This window comes from Lithobates pipiens, unplaced genomic scaffold, assembly GCF_037356315.1.
Source record: "Lithobates pipiens isolate NorthernLeopardFrog02 unplaced genomic scaffold, aLitPip1_a1.2 Scaffold_1, whole genome shotgun sequence".
NCBI classification, from domain to species: Eukaryota; Metazoa; Chordata; class Amphibia; order Anura; family Ranidae; genus Lithobates; species Lithobates pipiens.
In genome coordinates this window covers 97,929,828-97,950,608 of record NW_027507685.1, presented here as the reverse complement: position 1 = coordinate 97,950,608, position 20,781 = coordinate 97,929,828, and the positions used below count along the sequence as shown (strand labels likewise).

Genomic DNA, 20,781 nt, shown 5'->3' with positions numbered 1-20,781 from the left:
AGTATTTTGAAATCCATGACATTGTTTTTATGTTGAATTTTAACCACTTACAGACCACTGCGTGCCGATATACATCCTAAGTTTGAAGAGGAATGTCGTTGTTATGGCAGCAGCTAGCTGCCATACCCCCCGGTATCCTCTTCTTCGTTCAGCGGTCCGCTCTCCAATAAGAGTGGTCTCTGTGGCGGATTCGCCACGAGATCACTTTTATTGGTGGGGGGAGAGGGGCCCCATCCCTCCCACCATGTTCCGGTGCTCTCCGCCGCTTACCGGAGCCATCGACCGTAAGTGATTGAATCTTCACCCTTGCTGGGCATGGAGGCGAGTGAGGGAAACATGGTCCCCACCGTCTCCATAACATTGCAGGGCGGAAGCGATGTCAAAACGTCACTTCCACGCATAGCTATTAAAGGGCCATTTTTTTTTAAAATCACCAATTTTTTATTATTATTATTTATTATTTTTTATTCTATTTTTTTATTGCATTTTCGTGTAAATATGAGATGTGAGGTCTCGCCACGATCAGTAGAGCGAGAGCAATAATTCTAGCCCTAGATCTCCTCTGTAACTTAAAACATGCAACCTGTAGAATTGTTTTAAACGTTGCCTATGGAGATTTTTTAAGGGTAAAAGTTTGTCGCCATTCCACAAGCAGGTGCAATTTTGAAGCGTGACATGTTGGGTATCAATTTACTCGGTGTAACATTATCTTTCACAATAAATTTTGGGCTAACAAAATTTGGGCTAACTTTACCATTGTCTTTTTTTTTATTCATTTATTTCCACAAAAAGTGCGCTTATAAGACAGCTGCGCAAATGCAGGTGTGACAGAAAGTATTGCAGTGACCACCATTTTATTCTCTATGGTGTTATGAAAAAAAAAACAAAAGTATAATGTTTGGGGGTTCTAAGTAAATTTCTAACACAAAAAAAATGTTTTAACTTGTGTAGCACACTACTCCCTTGCTAAGTTAGTTCATACCTTTACTGTTAACTGTATCCGTTCTTCCACCCCTTCCCGAATAGCACAACAGCAGACAGTCCATAAACTTTAAACTAACTTTATTCTTCTTAGTTGCAGTATGTTACAGAGATATTTGAGAAATATGAGCTGCCTCTTCCTCCTGGTTCCTGAGAGTAGTTAGAATCCCTTTGCCATAGTGAACTGACCAATGCCCCTCTGAAAAGCACCGTGGTAAATGGATGCTGGAGCCCCAGGCCTCACCTCCCACGTCAGTTCAGGAAAGTCCTGGATGATATCCCAGTCTACTCCATCCTCTTGGCAGCTACTTCCCGCTCCGCATGGCTAGAATCATCCCAAGCTGGGATGTCCGGTCCACTTCTCCCGGAGTTACATTGTGACTTAATTTCTGTAGAACCATCCAGCACTGAGGTCTCTGAATCCTCAGGCCCTCAGGTTTTGTTCCTGCTATCCAGCCCTGAGGTCTCTGAACCCCCAGGCCTTCAGGTTTTGTTCCTGCTCTCCAGCGCTGAGGTCTCTGAACACCCAGGCCTTCAGGATTTGTTCCCGCTATCCAGCGCTGGGGTCTCTGAACCTCCAGGCATTCAGGTTTTGTTCCTGCTATCCAGCACTGAGGTCTCTGAACCCCCAGGCCTTCAGGTTTTGTTTCTGCTATCCAGCGCTGAGGTCTCTGAACCCCCAGGCCTTGTTCCTGCTATCCAGCGCTGGGGTCTCTGAACCCCCAGGCCTTCAGGTTTTTTTCCTGCTATGCAGCACTGGGGTCTCTGAACCCCCAGGCCTTCTGGTTTTGTTCCTGCTATCCAGCGCTGGGGTCTCTGAACCCCCAGGCCTTCAGGTTTTGTTCCTGCTATCCAGCGCTGGGGTCTCTGAACCCCCAGGCCTTTAGGTTTTGTTCCTGCTATCCAGCGCTGGGGTCTCTGAACCCCCAGGCCTTCACGTTTTGTTCCTGATATCCAGCGCTGGGGTCTATGAACCCCCAGGCCTTCAGGTTTTGTTCCTGCTATCCAGCACTGAGGTCTCTGAACCCCCAGGCCTTCAGGTTTTGTTCCTGCTGAACCCCCAGGCCTTTAGGTTTTGTTCCTGCTATCCAGCGCTGAGGTCTCTGAACCCTCAGGCCTTCAGGTTTTGTTCCTGCTATCCAGCGCTGGGGTCTCTGAACCCCCAGGCCTTCAGGTTTTGTTCCTGCTATCCAGCACTGAGTTCTCTGAACCCCAAGGCCTTCAGGTTTTGTTCCTGCTATGAAGCACTGAGGTCTCTGAACCCCCACCCCAAGCCTTCAGGTTTTGTTCCTGCTATCCAGCGCTGAGATCTCTGAACCCCCAGGCCTTCAGGTTTTGTTCCTGATATCCAGCGCTGGGGTATATGAACCCCCAGGCCTTCAGGTTTTGTTCCTGCTATCCAGCACTGAGGTCTCTGAACCCCCAGGCCTTCAGGTTTTGTTCCTGCTATGCAGCACTGAGGTCTCTGAACCCCCAGGCCTTCAGGTTTTGTTCCTGATATCCAGCGCTGGGGTCTCTGAACCCCCAGGCCTTTAGGTTTTGTTCCTGATATCCAGTGCTGGGGTCTCTGAACCCCCAGGCCTTCAGGTTTTGTTCCTGCTATCCAGCACCGAGGTCTCTGAACCCCCAGGACTTCAGGTTTTGTTCCTGCTTTGCAGCACTGAGATCTCTGAACCCCCAGGCCTTTAGGTTTTGTTCCTGCTATCCTGCTCTGGGGTCCCTGAACCCCCAGGCCTTTAGGTTTTGTTCCTGATATCCAGCGCTGAGGTCTCTGAACCCCCAGGCCTTCAGGTTTTGTTCTTGATATCCAGCGCTGGGGTCTCTGAACCCCCAGGCCTTCAGGTTTTGTTCCTGCTATCCAGCACTGAGGTCTCTGAACCCCCAGGCCTTCAGGTTTTGTTCCTGCTATGCAGCACTGAGGTCTCTGAACCCCCAGGCCTTCAGATTTTGTTCCTGCTATCCTGCGCTGGGGTCTCTGAACTCCCAGACCTTTAGGTTTTGTTCCTGCTATCCAGCGCTGGGGTCTCTGAACCTAAGGCCTTTAGGTTTTGTTCCTGCTATCCAGCGCTGGGGTCTCTGAACCCCCAGGCCTTTAGGTTTTGTTCCTGCTATCCAGCACTGGGGTCTCTGAACCCTCAGGCCTTTAGGTTTTGTTCCTGCTATACAGCACTGAGGTCTCTGAACCCCCAGGCCTTTAGGTTTTGTTCCTGCTATCCAGTGCTGAGGTCTCTGAACCCCCAGGCCTTCAGGTTTTTTTTCCTGCTATCCAGCACTGAGGTCTCTGAACCCCCAGGCCTTCAGGTTTTGTTCCTGCTATCCAGCGCTGGGGTCTCTGAACCCTTAGGCCTTCAAGCCTGCTCCCTGTGGTTTACATACTTGCTGCTGCTCTGGATCCAACTCCTCCCATCTCCCCCTAGGAACATGTGACCCCCAGTTTATATGCGAGGCCTGCCCATGCAAATACAAGTTAATGATTCATCCAGGGCTCTCCATACAAACTGCCTGCACCCCCTCCCCAGCCCGCCTGCCTTCTAGAACATTTCAATAGAAGGTAAGGGAGATCTTTCAGGGCATATTGCTGGTGGCCACACCCTCCTCTCTCTACTCTGTCACTTCTCCCGTCCAAACCAAACCGAACAACCAGGTCTTCAAGTGCAAGGCAAATTTACCTAACACTTACCTAACTAGCACCCACCTAAAGGTGGTGGGTGCTACCTAAACAAGTGTGATTTAACTGTACTTCTGAGTAAGAAGGGTAGTGGTGCGCTGTACACAAGGAGGATATATCTATTGATAAAAGCAGTATATAAAATTCGCAATGGGGGGATATCCAGTAAACAATACAGGTCTGGGTGTGTCTATGTGACTAGTTTAAACAGCAACACTCATTTCTACTAATAGTCCACAACATAAATACATAAAATAGTGAAAATTCATATAAAATTCAAAGTGCAACGTGTTGCGATCCTGTAGTCGCATAAAAGTGCAAATATTCCAATGTGTCGCTGTGGCTGATAAAACAATAATGTTTGTTGCTATTAGTGTAAAATCTACAACATAAAACCGTGAAATAATAAAAACAAGAAAAAAGAAGAAAAAACACAATATAACATTCAAAAGTGCAGCGTGTTGCGATCCTAAAATCGCATAAAGTGCAGGTGTTCTGCTGTGGTGCACATAGGCAAACCTTCAAACATAAATAATAATTCAGTGACAAAAAATATAAGTGTATCAGACAAAAAGTCAGTTTTCACTGCAAAGTGCTGCGATTATTCTCAAAATCGCATAGGATGTGACTTCTTCAACAAGATATACGATGTGGAGCTGTTGCAATGGGAAGGGCAGTGGTGCTGGTGGAAGGGGATGTGGCCTTGGTGGTCCCGTATATACCAGTAATGGATGTCCCCTTACCTTACCGCTGTAAGGTAACAGCGTATATATAGAGAGCTTTTTGGGATCCTTTAGCGGAATTTTCCCTTTAATGTGGGGTGAACAGGTTCTGACCAATGATATGGTCCCTTTAAGGGGGTTTCCTCTGTGGTATTGCAGTCAGGGTTCCTCAGTGGTATGGCATATACATGGGTTTAAGCAGAGATGGAGGAAGAATACTCCATAGTGTAAGATGCTACAACAGGTTTATTGTTATTAAAACAGTTTAAAAATACTCACAAACAAACAGTCTGTACAAGCAGTGTATAAACGAGCTGCGGGCTCGGCCTACGTCACTTCCTGGTTGCTGTGTCCCGACGCGTGTTCGTCACGGGTCACATGACTTCATCAGGGGATACAATCTATATATCTGTATGTATCCCCTGATGAAGTCATGTGACCCGTGACGAACAGTGTGTGCAGCAGTACCCTATCTCCCTCTATTTCCCTGACGTGGCGCAGGAATACTTCTTTTCCACTGATTTTTAACTGTACTTCTGTCTCGCGGGAACAAGCTTTTGGGCTTGGCACTTGGTTAGATCAGAGAGAGAAAGGAATTCATGGGCAATTTGGAAGTAGCGATGTCTGGGGAGATTGTTAGGTATATATTAGTGGCATTTAATTAACTGTACCTCTAACTTTTTTTAAATATAAAAATGTGTTGTTCTTTATTATTAGGATGGATTGCACTACTGTGCCCACAGCTACAGAAGTCTGTGAGGGTTTGTTTTAAAGGTTATGTAGCACTTACACCCCCCCCCCCCCAAGGAGCTGCTCTTTTTGTTGGGCTTACCGTTACCTCACCTGTTCACTGTGTCCGTCTTAGGGGTCCCGTTGTAGAGTGGATTAAAGAATGTTAGCTCTGACGTTTAGTCCTTATTCCAAATATTTATTTGAAAGAAACATGAAGTTTTGCGATAGAGGGTTAAGGGGGATTCAGGTACCTTGTAATTGCAGGTAAAGCCCCATACACACTATCAGTTTTTCTGCTGAGTTTTTCCTTCAGATTTACCAAAACCATATAATACGAGGTCAAACCTTAGGAGTTTCAATTTGTATGCAATCAGGCAGGCCCTTCTACTACATGGTTTTGGTAAATCTGAAGGAAAAACTCAGCAGAAAAACTGATAGTGTGTATGGGGCTTTAGACGCATTTCCTTGATCCAGAGGACAAATAGCTTCCACAGGCTGGATCTGGCAACCACCGGATAGGCCTCCCTCACTGACCTAGCAGCCGGTGAGATGCTTGAACAAAGTCTCTGCCACAGACTTGTCAATTCAATGGAATCGTTGTGCAATCCTTTGCCACAGGAAAGCACAACCAGCAACTTGTTGTAAAGTTAAAGAGTTGTCGCACAGTACCAGTTTCTTTCAGCCAATCCGGCGGTACTGTGTGATAGGTGAGGATGCATCCTCTAACTGAGTCTCCAAGATCTTCCAGAGATACCAGCCTTGTTGCTCGGTCCTCTCCTGAAAAAGTCCTCCCCTGGATCCTCCAGTCGCTTAGCTTCTTCCCACAGGCAAGACAACATATGACCACCCCTGAATCGGTAGGCCCCAAGACTTTTGGGCCCACCCTTTCAGTTGCAAAGCCTCGGGCCAGCCGGCCCCCGAGACATAGAGAAAGGCAGCACACACCTTAGGCCAGGAGGGCCATGAGGTCGGGATAACGAACCCCAAAAATATGGCGCCTGTACCTTAAGTACCCTAACCCAGAATGCACAGCGGGTGAACCACTCCCACTGGGCTGTTTCTGAGTAAAAGGGGTACCCAATTCATTCAGCCTGTTCCAATTCCAACACTTAGCGGTGGTGACAGCGACAGCCACGGCCAAGTGGAAACTAGCACAACCCAGCTGAACTGGTACAGAAACCAGAACTTTGACATAATTAGTCTGAGCCAAACTGCAGCTTCAGACAAACTTAATTTTACAAAAATAATAGCGTCTGTATTGAAAATACCAGCGCTACAGTTATAATTACTTACGAGGCATCACTCAACTCAGAAGAGTGTCAGCTCTGGACCATGGGTCAGTAAGTCTTTGGGGTTCACGCTCAAGAGGAGGTTAGTGTTGCAGCTAAAATTGCTTGTGATGTTTTGACCCAGGAACTTTATACAAAGGGTCACCCCAGCTCCTATAAGATTCAGAAGCTGGAGGCGAATGTCAAACACAAATGTATTCTCAGACAACTTTCCTCAACCCTAGTACAGTAGCAGAAGTTAATGTAGGACGTCATTAACTGCCAGTGATACCTAATTGCTTAGATGTCTTTAAATCGCGCCCATGTTGCATTTGCATTGGAGGGAGATCTACCAAAATGGGAAGCATTTCTACTACATCAGCATACAGGTTGTATGTTATTTGGCTACATCCTACTGCAGCTATCTGTCTACACAAGGGGCCTAGGATCCAGTGGATGCCCAGAGAGCCCACCTACAACCTACATCCATAGCTGGATCTTCCACAAGACAACCTAGGCAGAAGCTTAGGGCCTGAAGGATATCCAGAGGGTCCAACTACAGTCTACAACCAGAGCTGGATCTTCCAAAAGACAACCTAGACAGAAGCTTAGGGCCTGGAGGATATCCAGAGGGTCCAACTACAGTTTACAACCAGAGCTGGATCTTCCACAAGACAACCTAGACAGAAGCTTAGGGCCTGGAGGATATCCAGAGGGTCCAACTACAGTCTACAACCAGAGCTGGATTTTCCACAAGACAACCTAGGCAGAACTTAGGGCCTGGAGGATATCAAGGGGGTCCAACTACAGCCTACAACCAAAGCTGGATCTTCCACAAGACAACCTAGGCAGAAGCTTAGGGCCATGGAGAATATCCAGAGGGTCCAACTACAGTCTACAACCAGAGCTGGATCTTCCACAAGACAACCTAGGCAGAAGCTTAGGGCCATGGAGAATATCCAGAGGGTCCAACTACAGTCTACAACCAGAGCTGGATCTTCCAAAAGACAACCTAGACAGAAGCTTAGGGCCTGGAGGATATCCAGAGGGTCCAACTACAGGCTACAACCAGAGCTGGATCTTCCACAAGACAACGTGGCAGAACTTAGGGCCTGGAGGATATCAAGGGGGTCCAACTACAGCCTACAACCATAGCTGGATCTTCCACAAGACAACCTAGGCAGAAGCTTAGGGCCATGGAGAATATCCAGAGGGTCCAACTACAGTCTACAACCAGAGCTGGATCTTCCACAAGACAACCTAGGCAGAAGCTTAGGGCCATGGAGAATATCCAGAGGGTCCAACTACAGTCTACAACCAGAGCTGGATCTTCCACAAGACAACCTAGACGGAAACTCAGGGGTCTGGGGGATACCCAGAGATCCCAACTACAACCCTACAACTACTACCTACAACCTGAGTTGCATCTTCCCCAAAATAATCTAGGCAAGACCAACTACAACTTCTATTCTCCTTCAGTAAACCAAGTGGATAGTACAACTTGTCAAAGATGCCTGCCACTTCAAAAGGGAGGATGGCTTGTAGGCAGTTACACTATATTACCAAACGTATTGGGACACCTGCCTTTACACGCACATGAACTTTAATGGCATCCCAGTCTTTGTGCTTAGGGTTCAATATTGCATTGCATATTGCAGCTATAGCAGCTTCAAGTCTTCTGGGAAGGCTGTCCACAAAGTTTAGCAGTGTGTCTATGGGAATGTTTGACCAGTCTTCCAGAAGCACATTTGTGAGGTCAGGCACTGATGTTGGATGAGAAGGCCTGGCTCACAGTCTGCGCTCTAATTATTACCAAAGGTATTCTATTGGGTTGAGGTCAGGACTCTGTGCAGGCCAGTCAAGTTCCTCCACCCCAAACTCACTCATCCATGTCTTTATGGACATTTCTATGTGCCTGACCTCACAAATGCGCTTCTGGAAGAATGGTCAAACATTCCCATAGACACACTCCTAAAACTTGTGGATAGCCTTCCCAGAAGAGTTGAAGCTGTTATAGCTGTAAAGGGTGGGCCAACTCAATATTGAACCCTACGGACTAAAGTTCATGTGCCTGTTAATACTTCAGGCATCCCAATACTTTTGATGATATAGTGTAGTTGCTGATGGGTCCATCGTTGGTGTCAGTGGGAGGAATAGTGTTCCATTGTTTATATCAGTGGGAGGAATTATGTCCCATTGTTGGTGTCAGTTGAAGGAATAATGCCCCATCATTGGTTACAGTGGGAGGAATAGTGCCTCATCATTGGTGTCAGTGGAAGGGATAGTGCCCGATGTTTGGTGTCAGTGGGAGTAATAGTGAAGGAAACATGACCCATTGTTGGTGTCAGTGGAAAGAATAGTGCCCCCATTGTTCATGTCAGTGGGAGGAATTATGCTCCAATGTTGGTGTTAATGAAGGAAATGGTACCCCATTGTTGGTGTCAGTGGATGGAATGGTGCCGCATTGTAGGGGCCATTGAAGGGAATAATGCCCCATTATTGGTGTCAATGGAGGAATGCCCCATCTCTAGTGTCAGTAGGATGATTGGTGTTCCAATGATGGAAAAATGATGCCCTATCGTTGGTGCTGGTGTAAAAAATAGTGCCCAGTCATTGGTGTCTGTGGAATAATGATGCCCAATTTTTGGTGTCAGTGGAAGGAATACTGCCCCATTGTTTGGTGTCAGTGGAAAAACTATTACCCCATCGTTGGTGTCAGTAGAAGGAATGGTTCTCCATCATTGGTGTTAGTGGGAGGAATAGTACCCCATTGTTGGTGTCAGTTGAAGGAATGGTTCTCCATCATTGGGAAGTTATGTACAGCATCCTGATGGCCCCTCCCACCAGCAATATATGCCTGCTTTGCATACAGAAGCAGAGAGATCAGGTGATGATATCACTGGATCTAAAAAGTTTGAATAAAAAACAGGTCTTGTTAAAAAAAAAATGTCATTAGTCTGTTGAAGAAGGGTGTTGAGATGAACCAGGGAAGGGAAAATATAAGCAGATGAAACTTTATAATAGATTTAAAATAATTTTTACATAAGGAAAACTTTTACGTAGCAGGAATATAATTTTATTAGTCGATACTTTTCCTTTACATCTCATCTGAGGACACGTCTCGCCCTTGAAAGTCCTTTAATCTCCCCTCTAGGAGGGTGACCGTTTGCTTGAGGCTTTGTTGATCAGCACTGTATTCTCTAAGCAAACGAGCAAAGCGAGTGTGTAACAGGTCCACATTGGATTCCAGAAGTTCCATTTTTTCTTCTGGAGATTTACCCTTCATCACATTTTTTTCCTTCGTCTCATCAAGCAGGCCTTCCTTGGTCAGTATTTCTCTTCCTCTCTCTTCCAAGATCTTCTTGGCATCTGGATACTCTACTAAAGCTTCCATGAGGTCGCCCTTCGAAAGGCAGAAAAGGTCAGAGTACCCAAGGCTTCGAATACTGGCTGTCCTTCGATTTCCCATTTTACTCCCTTCGATATTGAGGATACTAATCTCACCAAAACAACTCCCTGAAGTGAGAACAGCGTACTGAGTAATTCCATCCTCTGCGACAACAGCTAGCTTCCCCTCCTTGATTATGTACATCTCTCTACCAATGTCCCCTTTACGGCAGATGTAATCGCCGGGGCTGAAAACCTGGGGACGGAGCTTCAGGACCAACTCAACCAAAAGACCAGCTTCACAGTTCTGGAAGATCCGAACCTGGGACATAAGCATAGGGTGTAAATCAGAGATGCTAAAGAATCAGACTCTTAAAGGTATGAATTTTATTGCACAGTTACATTGGTTCAGCTTTCACTATTGTATCTATGCATATTACATACCTGTGGGATCCCTGTGGAAGCTGATAATCACTGTAGTATTTGCATCTACTAAAGTGATTGTTGATGTCTTCTGGGTCCCAAGCCTAGATAATACAACACTATCTCCTGTGCTCGGGAGCTTTAGTCAAGGTGTAAGTGGTGTAGCCAACCCTTCGGATAAAATATGTGGAATGTCAACGGTCTTGCTGCCCCCCTCAGAACAATGGGTATCCTTAGAGCTGGAACATATAGAAAGAGAAGGAGTGCGCACCTACCTTGTGCATTACCAAAGATAAAATGTCGGAGTGGGGGGAGTGGCCGGATGTGAGAGGGTGTGAGAGGGAGGAGTGCTTGGAGAGGTGAGAGTGGAGAGGCTTGTGATGTGAGCGGCTCTCCGGTAGACTCCTACCCCGTGCGTTGGCGTTGCACTAGCCGAAGTAAGCTTGCTGGGTGAAAGCTGGAGGACGTCGGGAAGGGCCGAGGAGCCGAGGAACAACGGAAACTTCCGGAAACGGCCGAGCATTGCCGAATACTGCCGACCACTGCCGAGCCCCGTCGAGCCCCGTCGAGGTACCCGGAAGCAGTGAGAGACGGACGGGTCCCGGGGTGAACGAACAGGAAGACAGAGCTGTATGGTCCCGAACAGCACCCGCGGAGAGGGCGGAGAGAGGCTGGGGAGAGGAGACACATCTTCAGGGAAAGTGCTTGTGTGAAACCTGGCACCTGAGACCCTCTAGGGACGGCATCGAGACACGAGGCATGAGGCATGAGGCATGAGGTATGAGAAATAGCTGTGGGGGGTAGAAGAACAGTAAGGTGGAGAGATAAAGGACTGATTACTGTGATTCGAAAAATTTCCCCCCTGTATAAGCTAAGGACTGATGCTGTAATTATTTCTCGAGCATGCCATATACAGGACTATTTATATATGTATTTGAAAACCTTGGTTGCCCCCTCATACAATAGTGGCCTCAGGAACACTAGTGACCCCTTTTTTTTTGTTTCCCCTCCTCCTCCCCCCCTCCCCCTGCAAAGTAAGAGACTGGTGCCTTCTTTTTCTTGGGAGGATGATGGAAAGCTGACTTGACTATACATACTTGGTACACCCAGGGTAGGAGGCCTCCCCCCCCCCTCTTTTTCATCATCCCTACTCCTCGGCTATAAGCTCTAAATATAAGCTTGACCTGCTGATACCGCCTGTTTATACATATAGAGACTCCTAGTAAGATGTCAAGACGGCGGGGAGAGGAGCAGGCAGCACAGGAAAACGGGGGGGCTCAACAGCTTCGCTCCTCTAAGGAAAAGACTGCCCAGGCAGCACAGGCTGCTGCAACTAAGTTAGAACGGTATGCCCGCACCCCAGGTCAGTCCCCGGGGAAGGGGGAACAGCTGACACAGACACTGCAACAGATGCAGTCACTGCAAGTAAAAACTCACCAGGGGGGGGCGGTGGACAGGAAGAGCCAAGGACACACAGGCCCAGCTATGGTCGCGGTATCAGGTCAAAAGAGCGCAAGTAGGCGCCAGGGGGTGGCTCAGAGTGAAAGTGATGCTGGCACCGGGAGTAGCCCTATGACTGAGGAGGACCCCACACTAAGGGACGTTCTGCAAGCTGTCAATGTGTGTAAAACCTCGCTGGGAGAACTTTGTGGGCAATTTAAAAACATGCAGGAGGAACTGTCATTGATTAGGCAGGATATACAGAGAACAGGGGAAAGAATGGAAGAATTGGAGACAAGGGTAAGTCAAATGGAAGATGACTTACACCCACTGAGAGAAGAGGTCAAAAACATGCGAAAGCAACTGCATAATCATAACACCGGTATGGATGAAATAGAAAATAGGCTTCGGAGGGATAACATCAGGCTGCTGGGGCTACCCGAGAGATGTGAAGGCTCCGAACAGATAAAGTTCTTAGAATCCTGGTTTAGTGAACTATTTGGAAGAGAGAGTTTTTCATCTTTTTTCTCTATAGAACGGGCCCACCGAGTCCCCTTTAAAGCTCCTCCCCCCGGGGGGCGCCCTAGACCTATGATCCTGAAATTCTTTAATTACAATGACAAGGTGACTCTGATGCGCAAGGCGAGAGAGATGGGCAACATCACATATAATGGAGCAAGGATCTCTCTGTACCCAGATTACTCACTGGAATTGCAGAGGCGAAGAGCCGAATTTTTGGAAGTCAAACGTACTTTACGGACTCATAAGATTACGTATGCACTTTTATATCCTGCACGGTTGAGAATAACAGCGCTTGGTGGTACCCAGTTGTTTGATTCTCCAGCGGAAGTAATTTCATGGCTGGAAGCAAATAAGGGATTATTGTAGAGTGCAAATAAGTTGGGGGGTGGTGGGGGTTTGAGATAATAACGCACGGGGGGGGGAGAGTCGGGGGGGTGGAGGGTTTAATTGGGGTTTGAATCTAGGATGGACAGGGTGAAAGGGGAAGAGGATAATCATTTATTTTTTTTCTTTGATGTTTTCGCTTTCACTTTTATTCACTTCTGTATGAGGGAAAAGTGGTATGAGAATAGGAAGTTGGAGGAGGAGAGGGATAGAAGAGATGAATGTTTAAAGGTCACGTGTAATCCCCTAGGGGAACACCTAGGTAGGTGGAGGATGGGGGGGGGGTGGTCGGGCGGAGGGAGAGGGGGGAGAGGGGGGAGGGGGGGGGGAGAGGGGGGAGAGGGGGGGGGGGAAAGGATCAAAAAAGTCTGGAAAACCACAACAGTGTTAATGTTGAAGTTAATATAGTTTGCACACAGATATCAATTCAAAAGGGAAATCACGGGATTTATTATAAAAGAGGAAGGAAATTTGTAAGAATCTTCACTTTAAGTGAGAGTAGAATTAGTACAAGGGGAATGAAACACTACAGGGGCTTCTCCCCGATAATTTATGTGTTCGCACTTTGGTTGTTTTTCAATAATTTTGTTACTGTTCTTACACTGAGTGATGCAGGATAAAATACTTAATATAGCCTCTTGGAATGTTAGGGGCCTGGGTAGTCCAGTTAAAAGAGCGGTAGTCCTCTCCATGCTGGAGAGATATGGGATCGGACTAGCCTGCCTGCAGGAGACACATTTAACTAAGATAACAACATCGCAACTTAAAAACAGGAGGTATCAGGCTCAGTACCACTCTACTCACACTTCCTACTCGAGGGGAGTGAGTGTGATGATAGGAGCTGGGGTGAGATTCTCCTGCAGGCAGGCTAGTATTGATGAATTGGGTCGCTACGTTTTTCTGTATTGCACCTTGGAGGATAGATTGTATGTTCTGGCCGGGGTTTATATACCGCCCCCGTTTAAAATGGAGGTGGTGTACAGGCTCACAAATTTTTTGGTAGACAAGGAGGATGTACCAGTCATAATAATGGGAGACTTCAATGAAGTGCTTGATTGTCGGATAGACAGATTCCCAATTAGGTCTCAGGGGGTAGGGATAACGAGACTAAGCCAATTCTTGAAGGAGATTGGATTAATGGATTTGTGGAGGGTGAGGAACGCGAACACTAAGCAATACTCTTGCTGTTCGAGCTCGTACTCAACACTCTCCAGGATAGACTTGGTATTAGGGAATGAAGAAGCACTACAAAATGTGAGGAAGATCGAGTATATGCCCAGAGGGATATCGGACCACTCGCCTTTGATAATAGCATTGAGTACTGGTAGGAGGGAAGAGAGGACGGGGAGTTGGAGAATTAGTCCATTTTGGCTCGAGTTAATGAAAGATGTAGAAGAAGTTTTAAAGAAATTAAAAGAATTTATAATGTTTAACAAAAAAACAGCCCCAATTGATATAACCTGGGATGCATTAAAAGCATTTGTTAGAGGAATACTGATTCAACAGGTGGTTAAAATCAAACAAAAATCTAGAAGCTGGGAGGAAAGAATCAGGAAAGAAGTAATAGAGGCAGAGGTTAACTATGTTAAGGATCCAACACCTGAGAAACAGGTAATATGGTTAAATAAACAACAAGGGTATAAATCTGTGATTATAAAAAGAGAAGAAAATAAACGCATCTTTCAGAAACAGTGTAGCTTTGGAGATGGAGAGGGGGTAGGGAGAATGTTGGCTCGCCTTGTGAAAGCCAACTCCCCCCCCTCCTCCATCTCAATGATTAAGTCCATGGATGGGACAGTTACCACCAATGGGAAGGAGATAGTTGAGATCTTTAGGGCCTATTATGAGGATTTATATAGAACACGGGATCAAAGGAAGGAAGAAGATATGTTAGCCTTCCTGGAGAAAGCGATGCCCCCAACCCTTACCCAAGAAGAGAGAGAGGATTTAGAGGCCCCTATAACTTTAGGTGAACTACGCCAGGCAGTGGCCGGAATGGCCTCCCAAAAATCCCCAGGACCAGATGGGCTCCCAGTGGAGGTATACAAGAAGTACAGCGAGATCTTACTTCCGGAGTTGCTCAGAACGTTGGAAGGGGCAAAATTGGCGGGGAGATTACCTGCATCTATGATGGAGGCGATTATTATCGTGATTCCTAAAGAAGGGAAGGATCCCCGGGATGTAGCGTCATATAGGCCAATATCGCTTTTATGCTCTGATATCAAAATATTAGCCAAAGTGCTCTCTAATAGACTGAATAAAGTAATTAATAGGCTTATACACCCGGATCAGACGGGATTTATAAAGGGTAGATCAACTAGTATGAACATAAGAAGGGCATTCTTGAATATACAAACCCCAGCGGAGAGAGGAGGTTCAAGGGCCATTTTGTCCTTAGACATGGCTAAGGCTTTTGATAGTTTAGAGTGGAGGTACCTATGGCGCATCCTGGAAGGGTGTGGATTTGGACCCATATTTATAGGGTGGATTAAAATGATGTATGGAGCACCTAGCGCAAAAATAAGGATTAATGGGAATCAGTCCGGAAAACTTGAAATGAGCAGAGGCACGAGACAGGGATGTCCACTCTCCCCGTTGCTCTTTGCGCTGGCGATGGAGCCGCTGGCAATAGCCGTCAGGTCACATCCTGAGATAACTGGGTTTCAAAGGGGGGGAGGTAGAGAGGAGAGGATCGCCCTATATGCGGACGATGTTCTCCTCTTTTTGGGAGATACTGGGCAATCGCTTGAGAAAGTAATCAAAGTGGTAGAAAAGTTTGGAGGCTTTACGGGGTTATTAATAAACTGGGGGAAATCAGAACTGCTCCAGGTTGATGGCCTGAGGGATGTGACCGCATCAGGGATTCCACAAATGGAGGTAGTAGTGGCATTGAAATATCTAGGCATATATTTAACATCAGATGTTAGCCAATATGTGGATAGGAATGTGGGCCCGTTGTTGAGCAAATTTAAGAAGAACTGCGACGCCTGGAGTCGGCTTCCCCTGTCAGCGGCAGGCCGATGCAGTCTAATCAAGATGATATGGCTGCCACAATTGTTATACATACTGCATAACGCACCAGTTTGGATTTGTAAGAAGTGGTTTAGAAAAATTGAAACTCTCTTCCGGGAGTTAATTTGGAAAAAGGGAAAGGCGAGAATTCGGCTGCAGGCGTTGCAGTTACCAACAGATAGAGGGGGAGCGGCGGTGCCCAGCCCTAGGAACTACTACCTAGCAGCACAGCTACAACACATGGTGGATAGCAATCAGAAAGAGGTGGGTAATTTAAATAGGGGGGGGAGGTTGATAGAAACCCCGCATGAAACCCTGACTGATGCTTTAGAGGCGAATTCCTTTAAGTATAAGGTCCCTACAATAGTAATGATGCGGAAAATATGGATAACGGTAAAAAAACGGACAGGATGCAGGGAATGGTCAGAATACACGCCCCTATGGGATAATAAGAACTTGCAGGAGGTATTGTCAGTAGGAAAAATTAATGTATGGGAGAGGAAAGGGATAACAAGACTGGGTCAACTATATGAGGATGGAACTCTGAAGTCATTTATGGACTTAAAAGAGGAATATAGCATACCCCAACAGACATTTTTCCGATATTTACAAATCAGGCATGCCCTGGAAGCACAATTTGGCTCCCAGACACCTGTACTGGACAGGACATCACTAGCACAGAAGATAAACTCGATGGATAAGTCCAGGGGGTTTATCTCGGCCATGTATGAATCATTATGTAAAAATCCTAATGGGGAAACCGACCTGGTTAAACAAAAGGAGAAATGGGAGGAAGACATAGGTGTAATGTCTGATGAACAGTGGAAGAGAGTATTGGAGCTTGGGCCACTAACCTCAATTTCCCCATCACAAAAAATATCGCATTTAATGTTGATACACCGAGCCTATTTTACCCCCAAAAAGCTGTTTAGGTTCGGTAAGAGGACAGATGCTAATTGTCCTAGATGTGGTGGCTTTGGAGACCTCATACACATGGTGTGGAGGTGTCCAAAGCTATTCCGGTACTGGGAGGAAATAGTTGAAACTATAAACAGAATATTTGGGACAAAGCTGGACCTAGATCCAGGTACATGTATACTGGGTTATAGGAGAAACCGGGGGGAAGGGTGGAATATAACAACTGTAATTACACGATGTTTGTTTCAAGCGCGGAAGTTGATAGCGCAAAGGTGGCAGGCGACGGAAGCACCCCTATTGAGTGATTGGACCCAAGTTATCAATGAGCTGGTGTGGAAGGAAAGAACGGTATATATACGTAGGGGAAACCTCAAAGGGTTTGAGAAAATATGGGCCCCTTGGTGGAAGGGAATGGAGCACCCAATGGATTAATACTACCGCACGAGGATAGGAGTAGAAAGAGGTTAATACCTATTAATAGCTGAGTCCCGAAATAGTGACAGTTATGGAGACTGTGTGATGTTTAACTGGTATAGAGGTGGGATAGGGGGGAGGGGGAAGGAAGGGAGGGTTAGGGAGATAAGAAACTGGACATGCTAGATAGCAAACCTTATTGTATTATGTTTTTTTACTTGTGTTTTTATGAAGTGTACGGTTGTTTAAAATACATCTGGATATTGTTATGATAAATTGAAATAATAAATAAAGAGAAATTAATTTAAAAAAAAAGATAAAATGTCTTTAAATAGTAAAAACAAGAGTGATACTCACAAATAAATGTTTAAAAAAGGCTTAACAGTGCTCCAACAATTCAGAACCATGTCTCTAGACACCTGCAACCTGGACCAGATGTTGGGGGGAACCAGATGGCATCATAGACGGCTTACGTGTTACAAGGGAGTACCTTTTTCATCAGAGCCACAGCGATAGCGTAAGCTGTCTACAATGCCATCTGGTTCCTCCTAACATCCGGTCCAGGTTGCAGGAGTCTAGAGACACGGTTCCAAATTTTTGGAGCACTGTTAAGCCTTTTTTAAATGTTTGTTTGTGAGGTTTTTACTATTTAAAGACATTTTATCTTTGGTAATGCACAAGGTTGGTGCGCCCTCCTTCTCTTTCTATATGTTCCAGCTCTAAGGATACCCAATGTTCTGAGGAGGGCAGCAAGACTGTTGACATTCAACATATAATGTTTAAATGTTTGTTTGTGAGAATCACTCTGGTTTTTACTATTTAAATACATTTTTATCTTTGGTAATACACAAGGTCGGTGCACCCTACTACTCTTTCTATATGTCCCATGCCTAGATGTCCGGCACAAAAGCTTTTATCACTTAAAGGTCTTTTTGAAAAGTATATTGGTTACCCAATGAGTTTCAGGGCAAAAGCCAACCACTTCTGGGTTTAGGCAGTAGATGTTATTAGAATCATAATGGAATGCACTAAAGAAGTGGTCTCCAAACTGTGGCCCGGGGGCCAGATGTGGTCCTTTGCTTGCCCTTAATAGGCCCTTGGGACACTATTCCTTCCACTGATACAAGGCACTATTCCTTTTACACCAACAATGGGATATAATGCCTGTCACTAATACCAACAGTAGGTTACTATTCCTCCCACTGATACCAACTGCAGGGCCCTATTCTTCCCACTGACACCAATGATGAGGCACTATAGCTTTCCCGGATACCATCAGTGGGACACTATTCCTGCCAAGGACTCCAATAATCCACTATTTTTTCCCCTGATACTAACAATGAGGCACTATTCATTTGACTGACACCAATGATGGGTCACCATTCTTTCCATTGACATCGATGATGGGGCACTATTCCTTCCCCTGATACCAACAATGAGGTATTATTCCTCCTACTGACACCCACTGCAGGACTCTATTCTTCCCACTGACACCGATGATGAGGCACTATTTCTTCCCCTGATAACAACAGTGGGGCATTATTCTTCCCAATGACACTGATGAGGCACTATTTCTTTCCTAAAATCCAACAATGGGGCACTATTCTTCTCACTGATAACAATGATGAGGAACTATTACTTGCTGTGATACTAACAATGGGGCATTATTTCTCTCAATGACACCAATGATGGGGCATTATTTCTTTCCCAATACCAACAAGGGGGCAATATTCCTCCCACCAATAACAATGATGGGACATTCTTTACTCCCATTGATGCCAGGGCAATTTATTTTCCCACTGGCCACAGTCCAGCCCCTCAAAGTCTGAGGGACAGTAAACTGGCCCTTTGTTCAAAAAGTTTGGAGACCCCTGGAGGACCTGTGTTAAGGCTTGATAAGGACTAGCATTTTCTAACAGCACTAAGAATGGCTGGCTGAGTTTCACCTGAAACAAGTTGCCCAATATAAGTATCAATATCAAATATTCTCGAAAAACATATAAAAGTATTTAAAGGATTCTGAATATTGGAAATTAGAAAACATATATATTTGACTTGAAAGTATTGACCCACCTTTTTTAAAGTTTCCAGATGAACATTTATGGCAATTTCAGCTCTCAGTTTGTCAGGGAGATTTTTCAACACCTCCTTTTCATCCACTGTCTTCTCAACTGTCCATAGGTAGTCAAACCATCTAATGACCCTGACCTCCAAATCCTTGCTTACTTTTCTAAACTGCATGTAATGCTTGACGGCATCTATTTTAGCCTGGAACTCAGTCCTCGTTGCATTCATGTTTGAGATCATGGAGCCCACATTACCAACAATGGTGGCGAAGATCAAAACTCCAACCAAAAAGTCAAAAATTACAAAAACATACTCTATATCGATTTCAGGGGGAGGGGTATCCCCAATGGTGGTAAGAGTCAAAGTGGACCAGTACAGACAGTAGACATATTCACGAGTAAGGTAACCATATTCAGGATCAGTAATATTCGGGTAGACCCATGAATCTGTTCCAAGCCCAATGCCCTTAGATATAGCATAATAAATGCAGCCATTCCAATGTATAATAAGTATGATGTATAAAACTAGAGTAAAGATTCTAAAGATATTGGGGTAACTAGTCCGAGTCTCTGTCTGGCTGAAGCATTCAAACATGCGTGGAATGTGCAGAAGTCTGTTGAAGCGCAGCTCTGGATGATGTACTCCAAGTGCCAAGTAACCGAGATCAGTTGGAAGTATCGAAAAAGCATCCAGTTTAAACTGCAAAGTTTGGACATAGTTGTCATTCAGCTTTTTTGTATCCCTAACCAACATTCCCTGCTCCAAAAATCCTTGAAAAAAGAGGATAGAAGAGGAAAAAGTTAAATATGGTCAATCTGAATTTCGGATGTTTACGAGAGTATAATGTTAGATTTAGGAAACAAAATCTGACATAGGTTTAAGGAAAAAAGTATTTGGGCTCCTTCACACGGACATGTACGGAGCTCGCTCTGCTCAGCGGGGGATGACAGGTCCGTCTCTGCACACTGTGGGGGATCGGATGAGGATGGACCGCAGAGTCCGTCGTCACCCGATGCAATCCTCAGACGGATGAAAAAGTAGGTTTTTCCTCCGTCACACTTTTTCGGATCGGAGGGGGTCGGATGTCAGCGGACATGTCACCGCTGACATCCGACGGTCCATAGAGGTCTATGGAGCGTCAGTTCAGGTCCGCCTAAAAAACTGACAGGTGGACCCGAATGGATTGTTCGTGTGAAAGAGGCTTAAAGTAGAAAATGTATAATGCCATTGTAATTATTATATGAGACAACAACAGTTTCTAGAAGTTTCAACTCCAGCCAAATATTTTCATTCGATCTTGGATTAAGTGGTGAAGTGTTAATGCTCCCATGAAGTTTTTACTGCCATTAGAGGGATTCTCCATCACTTCCTGTGATGGAAATCTTTCCAAACTCTAGAGATCCCTACACAACTCCTTAAAGCCCAAATCCACTTTCACAGCTTTCTCTGTGCTACTCACCCCCTCTTCACCGCTCTGTGATTCTCCCCTGCCCAGCATCATTCAACCAACTTTCTCTGAGTCTAGGCCAACCTTTTTCAACCTTTTTATGCCAGAGCAACTCTTGAAATAATGATCAGGTTGTAAGGAATCCTGCTAGGAAAACATCCTTGGTGACATCCTTCTGGGCCCCTGGAAGACGTTATCTCTAACGAAACAGCGTAGGGAGGAGCGGCGTGCTAACGTCACCGCAAATCTACGCTGACCTCGGAAGCAACGGGCAGCAATACGGAAGCCGGCCGGCTGGAAGTTTTTATGATTGATGCTATTTTTTACAAGAGTTATGTAAGTGCAATTTTTTTTTTTTCTATTAAACATTTTGGCAATATTACACTATGGTGGTTC

At 45.6% G+C, this 20,781-nt stretch overlaps 1 protein-coding gene across 3 annotated transcripts in view; it reads right to left on the bottom strand.

Annotated features, from left to right (window-relative positions):
- Positions 1-4,599: 4,599 nt before the first annotated feature.
- The window catches only part of LOC143955574 (cyclic nucleotide-gated channel alpha-2-like), an 89,804-nt gene continuing 73,622 nt past the window's right edge, over positions 4,600-20,781 (bottom strand). For all 3 annotated transcript variants that reach the window (XM_077465764.1, XM_077465687.1, XM_077465839.1), the window contains exons 7-8: positions 18,945-19,708; positions 4,600-10,080 (exon numbers count right to left, since the gene is read on the bottom strand). In XM_077465764.1, the coding sequence (XP_077321890.1) occupies positions 9,469-10,080; positions 18,945-19,708 (1,376 nt within the window). In that variant the 3' untranslated portion in view covers positions 4,600-9,468. The remainder of the gene's footprint in view (positions 10,081-18,944; positions 19,709-20,781) is intronic.